We start from the raw sequence: 12,883 nt of genomic DNA, 5'->3' as shown, positions 1-12,883 counted from the left end.
GTAGCTACTGAGGTTTCTCAAAGACCGTGTCAAGCTTAGAAGGTTTAAGAGGTCGCTAGAACGTGTCCCGGTTCGAGCAGACAAGTTTCCAGAGTAACACAAGCTTTCGGGTTAAACCCCCACACTGGTAACAGGATACGGAAAAGTAAGAGGACCCAACGAAACAAGGTCACTGGGCTATAGCACTAACTTTAGTCATCACTGAACGCGATAATATTAGATTACGCGCCCTTGCACGCGAATCCTATTCTTTTTCGCGAAAAAACTCGGAAATGAAACCGTCATCAGCATACGACGTGCACTGAAGTGTGACGTTACGTGATTGGGTCCAAGTCATCGGCGCGCAAAACTTCAAATTTTTTTTATAAAAGTTTAATTATTATGATATCACAATAAGGGTCGTAATTAGTCGTTAATCTTATACCAACCGGTCGGCATCAAATCAAACCAGAATTAATCAGTGACGTCAGAGTTAGGCTAGCGCGCACCTGTGCTCAACAACCCGCAACAGAATCGGGTGTAAAGTCACAACATTTCCGGGCTAGCTTGGGGTGCAGCGGCCCGCGAACGAATCGCGTTTCGGCGTCGACAAGCCGTGAATGCTGATCTGACATCGCTCGGAAATCGACTTCGCGTGACTCGATACGTAAAATCAGAAAACAATCAGAGAATTGTTCAACAACTTTACACTTGCAATGAACGGTTCGTTGATCAATATCATTGGCAAACTTCGACCATAACAAAGTTCTTGCAATAGATACGTCATAACCTGTATTGCGTCATCCACACCGGGACGTTGGGAACGGATAACAATCAATGGAAGGTTTGAGAACGAAGCAGTAGGGGGACCAGATGTCTGCAGATACTGGAGAAGTTGTCACAAACATTTTCCTAAAAGTTTTCAACTCGTATCCTATAGTGAAGTGGGCGGAGACAAGATGCTGTGAATCTTTTCCGCGAAAGCCGAGATGGAAGAATCAAATCCGAGATGGGAAGCGGTTCCTGGATTGCTCACTTCGTGGAAAAATCAGATATTTAATTGACATATTATTCAACTCGCAAACGATTCAAATAGTTCAGCTTTCGCGCGGCGGAATGACAGAATTGACATCGACACTTTAACGCCCATTGTTACGACGTGAACACGTCACTTAGCTACTCGTATGTAGAAGGCAGATGCAAACAGATGTTCTGTGAAAAGACTTCTGCGAAGGGCTCAGTAAAATGAACCAGAAATACGGTCACTTTTAAACATTAAGCTGTTGCGAAAATCCGTAAGTTCCCGGCCGAAATCGCTCAACCTAATAATTCTCTGCAAGGAATTATTAATAATTTACGGAAAACTTGTTTAATTTCCGACGTGCGGCAAACAAAGGTTGATATGATTAATTGCAGGAAGCAAACTCGCTGTTTGATTAAATTCAACTTGTTTTTTTTAGTGTAGGTGCTCGGCAAATATGCAGAGACTCATACGACGGGTTATTGTTAATGTTAAAGAGAAATTATGGGGTTATGCAAACAAATTATAACTTTCCAATAATCCGCCGGGATATTATAAGCTCAATGCATCGGCAGTTTAACAACAAGGAAAAACAAATTCCACGGCTTATATGACTGGGAACATTAACCACCACAGTAAACAATCAACATCCGTGTCAATACCGATTTGTGTGAATGAAAGTTTGAGCAGAGAAAAAAAATAATCAGAATAATATTTTTTCTGTTTTAGCACAGATTTATCGGCCATTTAAGAATTCCTGAGTTTTCGTTTCCATGCAGCGCACATAGATATCTCATAATCGCGTTAACTGCAATAAAACGCATGCGACTTGAGCTCCTTATCAATGGTGCCAGGTACAAATGCACACAGTCAGCCAACGGTGCATTAGATTTCTAAACTTTGGCGAAGTTATTCCACCATAATGCACTTTATCTTAAACAAACAGAAGACAATCAGGTTGAGCGATAGTGACCACTGTGTTTAACTTTCGCGGAGAGTATTGACATAAATTTGACACCAGTGCCACTTATACAAACAAAATTATTTTCTGCAGGGGACCCCGACCTAGCTGCTGGCACAATAAGCGCGTTAATTCTTGCCAGGTCCTCGATTTAAGCAGGCGCGGCGACGACAAGTGCTCGCATATTACCACAGTAGGTTGGGTAAGCTCAACTTCTTTCAGATGCACCTTATTTTTAGTTATTCGGTGGCCCAGGTGACGAAACGAATTCATGCAATGGACTGATTAAAAGCGTGATTTTGTTATATCAGAGAAGCGCGTAAACTTTATACTAGGATAGCGACAGACACTAAAAATATAACAAACTGACGTAATAATAGATTTGAGGAAAAACCACGAGATACCGCGTTGTTGTTTGCTTCTAGAAAAACGTTTTCAGCCCAAACGGCAACTTGGGAAAAAACGTTCTGAGTCTGGGGCTTTAAGAAACCCAACCCCAGACTATTTATAAGCCAGTGCAGCCGAGATAGGGTTGAGGTGAGCCAGTTCAAGCGAATGCGTCAAAATGTCGGCATCTTCAGCTCCGCAATAAATTGGGCTGAGCTTTAGACGCTCAATCAAGTGAAACAATTCAATTTAAATTTTAAAAAGAGGGTGAACTAAGTTTTGTTTATAAGTATAAATATATACAAAGATGGTTGATTTAAAGCAAGTCATGAATTTGTATTTGGAAAACAGACAAACTTGCTGTTCGTAGGTTTTATAAAAGACCTCAGCTGCAGTGAAATCCGCATTAAGTTCATTTGGATCGAACAACTTTTGAAAAAATGCAATCTGAGAAAATGACGAAGCCCGAAAACGAAAAGGAGAAAAAATTGTCAAACTTTTCAATTCAGTCCCTTTTAAGCAGAAGCGTGACGTCACCTACATCGGACAGCGGGTACAGCAGTTCAAGCCCGTCCCCTCTTCATTCTTCTGTTGACTGCCATGATGAAGATAGGACGCAGCAAGGAGACTCGGAGAAGATTGGAGAAGATTTTCATCCTAAAACTTCTGTCTCCTCCATGCCGGCGCTCGTAAACCCAATGCTGACAATGTGTTACCATCACTTTCTGAATACCGTGAACCACGCGATGCTCGTGCAGAACCCCGGCGCGTTTCCAACTATTCCTGCCGGGTCATGGCCGAGGAAAATGCTGCCGATGACCAAATCCGACTCGATGTCTGAGTTTTCTTTCCCCGAACCCGAACGAGAACTTTTAAGCGAAGAAGTGAAACGAGAACACCGGCACAGCTTGCCTCCTCTGAACTTCGGAGCTGCTTTGGTTCCCGCAACATTTCCGCCCCTTCCGCTCGCCGACGAGCTTTACGCAAATCATCTAAAGCAGCTTCTCTGGCAGAACGCCCTGATCGCGAGCAGAGTCGCTCCTCCTCAAATCAAGATGAGGAACACGGAGGATTTTTTGACTTCGATGAGGAAGAATGGATCATCGGTTGATGACAAACAACATCACCAATACTCCCGATCCGGATGTGACGGTGAGATATTGTTGACGTCATCCGTTCTATCTTAACCCGGGTTTCATTTTTGTTTTAAATAGATTTAAAATATGATGTCTATTTAGGTCGAGTTTCTTTAACGACGCGAGAAGTTGGCCACGTGATGGTCAAGTCACCTGAGAGCAGCAGGTAATAAACCGGATGAGAGGGTAGTTGCGCGCATGCATTTTACACTAAAGTAGATGTTTGGATTTTTCAACTAGAACCTCTTCACTTCACAGTGAGGACTTGATCTCGCCAACTGTTTGGAAGAAGAAGACAGCATCTGGTTACAAATCGCTTCCCTATCCGCTGCGCAAGGAGAATGGAAAGATCGTGTACGAGTGCAACGTGTGCATGAAGAGGTTCGGACAACTTTCCAATTTAAAGGTAAAAACCTCGACAATTTGACGCCAAAAGCCTTTATAGTCATCCCTAAGACATACAGGAAATTCGTATTCGCGTTTTATAAACAGGACATCCAGTTTAATTTAAGCTCAAAGGGCAAAAGTTTTTATTGTGGCCTCATCGTCATCCAGGTTCATCTGCGAGTTCACACCGGGGAGCGACCGTTCAAATGCGATACTTGTGGTAAAGGATTCACCCAACTCGCCCATCTCCAAAAACATCACCTCGTCCACACAGGGGAGAAACCGCACGAGTGTGCTGTTTGTCATAAGCGGTTTAGTTCAACGAGCAACCTCAAGACTCATATGAGGCTCCATGCAAGGTGGGTAACATCGCTTTGAAGATGATGGATCGATCCTTATATCGATTTTAACGCCATTTCGTTTCTTACAGCGGCGATTACGTCACCGACATCGGTTATCCGCTATCTCAAACCCCCGATGCAGCTCACGTGACAAAATTCCACCAATCACGAACCGTTCCACTGAGGCCGTGGTTTTAGATCAACCAGAAGCCGCCTTCTATTACCTCACAAACACCTTACGATTTTAATCGGCAAGTGTGGCGTTCCATGGTGGTTGGGCCACTGGTTTGGCTTCAATAGCTTTAGAATAGGCGCCAATGGTAGATTTTGTTTGATTTAATATTTTTATTCAGTTGCGTTTTCTGAATCGCTTTAGAATAATTCACATTTCTGTGTTTTATGTCTGCCTATGCAAATACATAAGCCCTTGATTCCATCTCGGAGCCTATGCGTGTATTATGACATCAGAAGGTGTGCATTGTGACATCAGAAACGCAATTAAACCTAATAAACCGGGCAGATTAGTTCCACCAGAAAGACGATCGTGCTTTGAAATATGTCAGGAGCGCATTTATATAAACATTTCAAACCGACCTGTCACTCATAGGAGTGAGAAGAAAATTGAGCTTGGCGCGAGGAAATCTTTTATATCCAACGTATGAGCCGTTGTAGTTTGCTTCTACAGGTTTCAGGTTGCGCTAAATTGAACAATGACATCATAACGCAATTAGATTGTGACGTAGCATGAATCAGCACCGACAAGGGCGCGATATCGGGCAGGTGGTGGGGGGCACGATGCTGGCACTCTCCCAAAAGACCAACTTTCGTTGATGTGAGCCGGAGATGCGACCGAGATGTATACAAATGAACTTGTCAGGGTGACTTTGGCTTGAAAGAGCGGCAGAAAATCAAAGAAATTCTCGCATCTGCAGTTTACGTTCACTCTGTCAGCGGCGTCGAAAGTTTCGGCGAGAAACGCGAAATAAGAAAATCGCGATTATTATCGAATATAGCGGAACGTGAGACGGATGAGATCCAAAAAAACGTTTTTGAAAAGTTGTCAAAATCGACAAAGCGAGAATGTGAACTCTCTCTCAAGCCCTAAGTTGTCATAACACCTATGAAGGCGCGTTGAGTGACAGGTCGCAGACCTGTTCAACTCAAGCGTGACGAAATCAACGAAAAATTACTTCAGATGATTCATAGTCGTTTTAATGATAAAAATGTCTTTTAACATCTTTTAATGTCAAAATGTAGAAATAATTTCTATTTTATTTCAACCAATCAGGTGTGAGCTAGTTAGTGACGTAACCGGAGTATCAGGTAAACAAATCTAATCAAGGAATCAGTGAAGCGTGACATACCTTGCGCAGTGTAGAAAGTGCTTGCAGTTCCCATGTCGACGATTGGCGGGAAAGTAATTAACACCAAACATCTATGACGTAACAATGCTCATTTTTAAATCATAATCATTCGTTTCGCGTAAATCATGTCGAACAAATTTTTGGTGAAACGATGTTTTAAGGAGAATTCAATACGTCACAAATGCAAAGATCGATGCGTCATTTGTGTTGGCGTGCGAAGATGAACGCTACATCACAATTAAGTATTGTGACGTCGACAAAGGAATAGCGCAACGAAAAGTTTCAAGGAGCTGACGATGTTAATCGAGTGAAGAGACGGATACTTCTCGTGAAATCGATACCGGATGTGACGTCATGTTTCAAAAACTCGTCAGCAATATGTCGGAGAATAATTCCATAATTGTGACTTTGTAACCGAAATAAAAAATCTTTCTAAATCTGAAAAAAATTGTGGATTAAAACCAGACAATGACGTCATAAATAAATCGCGACTCAAAACAAAAAAGAAACAAACGTGAAGAAAATTTGCTTCCTTTCAAGATTTTGGTAGAAAATCAGCTCCTTTTCAATCGCGATAACACCACGTGACAGCAAGCGAGAGTGGTCGGGGGGGGGGGGAGGGAATCTACGGATGATCGAATTCCGTTTCCTAAATGTCACTGTAAACACTCGCCCACTTGAGGTCGAAGCCGAATTTCTCACGCGCCAGGATCTGCCAACGCCGTAAATCGACGAAGTTGAATCAATTCTTTTGGATTTGATTTGATTGACATTTCGAGCCACCGCGTACCCAGCTGTGTGTTATTAAATAAAACTTAGCCCCATTGTCAAGTTCAAAGAACACGTTAAAGCCATTTGAGGTGAGCCGCCGCCCTACACAGGTTTCACGTCACATGAAATCGGAAATTTAGATGTAATTCGGGCGGCCGAGTCGCGAATATTCGACAGCGAATTGTCGATGGCGCTTTGCCTTGATCAAACTTGACAAGTTTTTGAAAAAATTACACGGTCCAATGAAAGATGACACCATATATTGCGCGTAAATCTGCATCTAACATCATTTCTTTCCGAAAGTAGAGTGTGATTAATCGAAGTTATTCGCCATTTGACTTTTCCTGTTTTCAATCTCGCCACCAACGACCACCTGTTCGCGTCGTGTTCCATCGCTTTGTGACGTCAGAGCCTGTGTATTGTGGAATAGCGTGATTATGTTTTAAGAAATAAAAATTGGGAAAGTGTTTGCAAATGCACCGTTAGAAGAACGGACAACTTATTCTCAGCGACAATGAGCGACAACTTATTCGAATGCCAAGAAAATTCCAGCTCAATATGTACAACCGAGACCTCGCATCACCGAAAAAGAAAATTTTAAAGTGTATATTTCATTTCCAGCAACGGGATGTGTTGTTAACTAAAGCTTAACCGAAATTTCCGGGCTATAAATCATCTCACTGCACTTCCAATACGCCGCATCGGATAATTAGAAGAACTCAACAAGTTTTAGTATCCCAGGGACTTCTCTACACGGCGTTCGCGACTCGGACTTTGACCACAGAGCGATTCTCCGCTCCACATTGAGCAGATTCAACAGTACAAGTCAAAACTCGAGCAATTACAGAGCGGAAAGTGGAGGAATAATAAAGATTTGTTCAAGCAGAAGGGAGGGTGTATTAAATTACCGTAGGAGAACCTGTCCCCCACAAAACAACTTTTCACGGAAAGCAACAAGATCTCTGCGAGCACGTGACGTAGGCGACGAGGAAAACAAGTCTCAATAAATCAAATAGCTCCGCTAAAAATCTCCTCAGCTTGCCTAAAGTGTTACCTTCTAATTAAACTTCCAATAGAAACGTGAGAATCCCAACCATAGAGATTTGGGTAAGAGTTACGTCTGCGTCAGTCTCCGCAATAATCACTGAAACACTTGGTACAGCGGAAGTGCAAGAAGAAAGCAGACGCGGGAGTTTTCAGGTCGAGAATTATCCTCAAAAATCGTCTTTTTTATCTCATCAATCTTGGGATGAAAACATCTCCCAAATTTCGCGATTTAGCACGAAGTGGTTTCGAATACGACCCGGGTCGTCATCTGCTTCAATGGACGCCTTCGTGGGTCTAAGACTTCGAGATTGAATTACCGCGCTTTGCACGCAAATGCGCGTCTTGTCAAATTCAAGACAAAGAGTCGGAAGTGAAACGCTAAACTCGACCACAAACAGACAACGAAGAATCTGCATCTAATTATGTCGTCACAAACCAAATCGAGTGTGACGTGACATTCGGATGTTCTTAAACCGGCTGATCGCGATTTGGAAGACGAGACTCGCAAAGTCATCCAGGGACAAGAAAAGAGTGAATTTTAGACTTTTCTCTGTGAAGAAGCTTTGCCAAGTAGGGGGCGGGGGTAAAAAACAAACCGGTACAATGAATGGGAGCGCGGAAGGAAAACCGCGGAAACAATTATCAAAAATGTCCGGAATTTTTCAAAGTATTATTTCCGCCAGAGAATTCCGCAGGTGTTAAAAATAGCTCCGCGTAAAAACCGGGAATCAATGCAAAGTCCGGTCCTGTTTCAGTTCTTACACTGTGCTGGGAAATTTGTGATACGTCACAAACAAAATCAATTAATGCGTTAATGAAAATCATAAGGTATATTTAATTTGCATTGTGCATCTTAATGTATCTTGTGTTCTTTCATTACAATTGCACAAATTTACAAAACAGAGTGTTGTCGTAATATAAGTTACAGTTTGGTCGCTTTTGTAAAATGATTGATTGAAAGCAGCCGATGATTTGGCCGACTAACTCGCAGATAATCCATCAAACTCCAACCAGGAAAATGCAAAGATGCGGAAGATCTACAATGAAATGTGAAGCAGCGACGAAGTTCATTTTCTTCCTCGATGAAGGTCGAAAAGTGAAAATTTTAGTTTGTTTTTACGAGTTCCGAGAAACTCGAACATTTCCGACCTGGATGATTTCGCGTGGAAAATAATTTGAGGAAACATTTCGCGCCGATGGAAGTTCTCGATGCCAGATTAATATCGATTGATTCCACTGCCACACCGTTTGTGACGCAACAGATTGCAGGGTTTCCTATTGGACAGCGCATCTTCCTATTGGAGCGGTTGAATTGATGGAGTGAATTTTAGCTGTGACGCCACAATTAAAAAAGTACCAAAGCGGAAAAGCAAATCTGTTAATGACAACTGACAAGCTGCGAGCACGATTAAGACGCTTATCATCGAAGAGCCGAAATAAAACAAACTGATTTGTATAAAACGTAGCGGCAATTACGGACGAAGCCCGAAATTTGCAAACCAAACTCTCCTAGAATAACACTTAAAGTTTCGGGCATAACTCGCCGATCGCTGGTGGTTTAGGATTACCAAGACTTGCAGAGCACTTGACATAGCGGGTCACTTTTCACTACAGCAACTAATACGTCATCCATCGAGGATTCCACGGCAACTTGAGGTCAAGGTAGAAAGGCCTCTGCAGATAAACGACGAAACGCACGTTAGGATTTGGCAACGCTCTGCGCTGGTAAGGGAGGTCCCTTTAAGACTTGTAAGTTGGTCACATCTTCGTGACAAGAGCGATCGACTTAGCGAAGGTGATACGGCGTGCTTCCCGCGAGCTTGTTAACCTATGCTCGGGATATTCGGTATCGGGCTACTTGAAGTAATTAGCTCGTCCGGGCTCGGCAGAAATGCAAAACCCGATTTCACCATCGCGGACGCATCGCGCGCACCTGTCATCCTGTAAGTGATAGTCGTCGGTTGCATTCTAGAAGCTCAACAACTTGACCCTTGAACTTAATCACGTCATTAGCGGCTTCGCCCGAGAGAGCGATGACAACTTGCAGATTGCACGAGCGAAGTTTGTTGAACAAGATCGAGTATTTTTGTCACTTTCACTGGAGCAAAATGTCAAAATATCTGACATTTATTTATTCGAGTCAATATTTACAGCTTCATTGGCGTAGAAAAAGAAACAAAGCTTGGAAAAACAAAGCATTCTCTGATAAAGAACTTTGAGCTAATTAAAGTACCAGCACCGCAATGTTATTATCAATTCACATTGAATATGAATGGGGCAACATAACGACCATCAGGAAACAACTCGTTTATCAGCGAGCAAGATTAATTCTGTGAAAACAATTCAAACAAAAACACCAACTTTTACTTTTAGTCACGGTTAATTATGCTTAATTGTATTTTCGAAATTGCCTAAAGCGTGTTTTCCTGTTCGTTGTTGATTTGAATCAATAAAACTGTTTTCTTACTGACTGCCGGTATAAATAGAACAATAAAACCTACCAAGAAGTAAAATCGATGGCAGGAAAAGATTATTTTTGCGAAAACGTTTCAAAAAAATCATCGTCCATCAGTTTCAGCCACGGTCACTTCAACGTTTAATGATTTTATTTTCGAAATTGCCCCGAGCGTGTTCGTGGTTGATTTCGTTCAATAAAATCCGTTCATGTGGTGGCAGCAAAGAGTTATTTACTCAAATTACAGCAATGCCCATTGTTAGGTTTTCACCAGTTGCTCATTTTACGTCATTTAAAATCTAATTATGTGAAGCTGATGTTCTTCGACTCAAAAAATGGAGCTTTCTTTAGGAAATGAGATTTTGCAACAATCAGGCACAAACACAGATGAAAACATTAGCTATGACGTCATTGTTTGATGATTTCATCGAAAGCATAAAAACTGGGTCGAACATTTCATTTCTTGTCTCCTATGAATGGAAATGTTTCGGGGTAGGATCACGTGATCATGTAGGAAGTGAGTTATTCTGTCGACATTAAGCGGCGACCTTTCACCGGCTGCCCTCGTACCAGTTACGTCATATAGCTATATGCAAGCATAGAAATCACATTAACCATCGCGTAAAGTCGGTTGAAAAGGCGCAAAGCAGCCACAATTTGATTTAAATGAAACAAACAAAGATTTTAAATGGTTTTAACGGCAAAGACTCAGTCGATATTTATTGAAAAAAAAAGCTGAAGCGATTGTTATTTTGCATTCAGTCGATTCTTTTAATATTTAAAGGCAGTCAGCCCATCAGGTGAGGTCTATTTAAGCCACCTGACAGCCTAGGAAGTATATTGTCTTATCTTCGCATAATTACCTTTAAACTGAACGGCATAATACCGGCAACACGCGCACAAACTGACAATCGGGATTCAATTGTTCTTCGGCGCGATACACGAGCCGAACATTCTGGCCGAATCGGAGAACAGATTCTGCTCAGGAAAAGACATTATTTGCTTGATCGACGGCATAATAGCGAACCGCGAATGATTCACAAAAATGTTTTCCACGAAACGACGGCAAGCAAGAGTCGGCAACGATGCGTATTTCGCCCGTGCGAATATATCGGCCCCGCTTCGGGAGATAGAAGTTAGACAATGGGTCAAAACACTTGTTCGTCGCATTAACGTTCTATAGGACAACTAATCGCTTCACAAATCGGGGCCTTTCCTCGCCAACAACGGACACAGAATACATGCGCAGATGTAAAATCAAAACCAACACCTGTCGGCCGTCAAAGTAGTTGTGAAACTGGATTTAGAATAGGAAATGTTTCAGGGGATCGAGGCTCAAAGTCTATGATACAGACATTAGACCCAACCAGTCTTGTCGTCTAATTTATCTTCACTAAAGATTAGTATCAGCATAACAATGTGACGTCACAAACCAACAGTAGAACGAAGCCTGGTACGTTTCCGCCATATTGTTATGAGAAAGTTATGAGCGCAGCACCCGCTCGAAATGTGTCATTATCAAAATAGCGCACCAACGCTTTGGTGTTTTTTCGCAACAAGGCTTTGGCGCTTTGAGGCCAGCAGCGACTGAACTGAGAATGTGAAATTAATCAAATGCTTACAAGTGTAGTTGACGTCAGTGTGACGCCATCGCTTTGGTTAGGCTTGAATGACGTAGTTTGCGTTCATAGGCTGTTGAAAGCGAAAGACAGCGCGAGTGTAATTTTAAGTTAATTATCTTCACCGGACTTGAAAATGTGAATTAATTGTCGCATCCGCTAATTGCAGATACCACCCTTTCTAGACAATGATGAGGAAGTTGTCGTTTTATTCCAAGCTTCGTTCGTCAAAGAAGAGTTTTGAGACAAGTCAAAAACAATTCCGCGCAACGCAAGTTCTTATCAGTGTTGCTTTTGTTAAGAGCGGGCAAAAAGCGATAACATTATGAAAAAGCAACAATCAACTTGTCCCCGATTGCCGGCGACGAGGAAAAATGTTTTTGTTTGTTTTTCATTATTCAAGACAAACCTGCAAATACAAGGCCGGATAAAGCGGCCCTGTTTGTTTAACTTTCACGCGACAAACTCCTAATCCTAACCTGGCGCACAAATCGGCTTCAACAAATCAAATAAACAAGACAATTGACATATTATGACGTAACGAAGTGGATAGGATCGCTGGCGGTTATGTGGCGTTTAAATCACAAAATCTAAAAGCACAAAAGCCCAGTAAGTCATATAATGCAAGTTGGTTTATGAACAGGAAGAATGTGCGCCATCATAGCTCACCTGCCTACGCGTTCGAAACAATGCATCAGAGCGCAGGGGTGGAAATTCATAAAGGATTCTCTAAATTTAATCCCCACGATGCTCTACCCCTACACGTGACAAAAGCAACACTTTATTATTACGTCACAATTACTTGTTGCAGGTTGAAGTCAATTTTAATCAACAAATTTGCCCATAAATGAGGAAGAGCTCAGACTATGATTACGCGGTAAAAATCTGTGGGTTGTAGATTGTCGAAGGGGGTAAAAATATTGCATTGCGCGCTTTAAAAGTATACGATCAAAACCTTTCAAGTTATTTTAATAAAATGATTAAGTCGTCAGGTCTGTTGCGAGAAAAAGGCGAAGTGGAAACAGCGAGTTGCGTGAGAAAAAGGGTTAAGTGGGAATAAGTATTAAGCGGTTACAAGCGATCGTCGCTTCTACACGCACAGCCCAATAAAAGCGAATAAGCGACACAGAAAGCTCATCGATGTGTAATTACTTGTAACAAGATGAACCTACGCCCTGGCAGTTGTAGTTGTCAGTTGAATTTTGCGGTTAGTCGCTTTAGCTTGGGATCATAATTAAGTTAAGTTGTAGAGCAATTACTGACAATGCAATGCAGAGATATTTGCGTAATTTCGAAGCTGTCAGCAAAAGAGAGACAAGCTTGATTTGAGACAGACTGATTTTATTTTGGGTAAATTTTCAGTCATTGTTAATGCAGCAGATTTTATTGAGTTTAGGCATTTTTTCGATTGACGT

General features: G+C 42.0%; 1 protein-coding gene across 1 annotated transcript; it reads left to right on the top strand.

The window, feature by feature from the left end:
- The first annotated feature begins 2,346 nt into the window (after positions 1 to 2,346).
- On the top strand, positions 2,347 to 4,648 carry LOC143465626 (uncharacterized). The gene is made up of 5 exons (XM_076964017.1): positions 2,347 to 3,500; positions 3,587 to 3,650; positions 3,725 to 3,890; positions 4,040 to 4,230; positions 4,302 to 4,648. The coding sequence occupies exons 1-5, from the start codon at positions 2,789 to 2,791 to the stop codon at positions 4,408 to 4,410; spliced, it is 1,242 nt and encodes a 413-aa protein (XP_076820132.1). The 5' UTR covers positions 2,347 to 2,788; the 3' UTR covers positions 4,411 to 4,648.
- The last annotated feature ends 8,235 nt before the right edge of the window (positions 4,649 to 12,883 follow it).

Source organism: Clavelina lepadiformis, chromosome 7 (assembly GCF_947623445.1).
Source record: "Clavelina lepadiformis chromosome 7, kaClaLepa1.1, whole genome shotgun sequence".
In the NCBI taxonomy this organism is placed as follows: Eukaryota; Metazoa; Chordata; class Ascidiacea; order Aplousobranchia; family Clavelinidae; genus Clavelina; species Clavelina lepadiformis.
Note: the sequence above shows the minus strand (reverse complement) of the source record. Positions and strands in the feature narration are given on the sequence as shown.

Excerpts from the sequence above, each read along its gene's own strand:
- LOC143465626 (XM_076964017.1), top strand. The coding sequence starts at position 2,789 with ATGCAATCTGAGAAAATGACGAAGCCCGAAAACGAAAAGGAGAAAAAA. Across the intron at positions 3,891-4,039 it reads GACAACTTTCCAATTTAAAG|GTTCATCTGCGAGTTCACAC; the intron begins GTAAAAACCTCG and ends ATCGTCATCCAG. Across the intron at positions 4,231-4,301 it reads CATATGAGGCTCCATGCAAG|CGGCGATTACGTCACCGACA; the intron begins GTGGGTAACATC and ends CGTTTCTTACAG.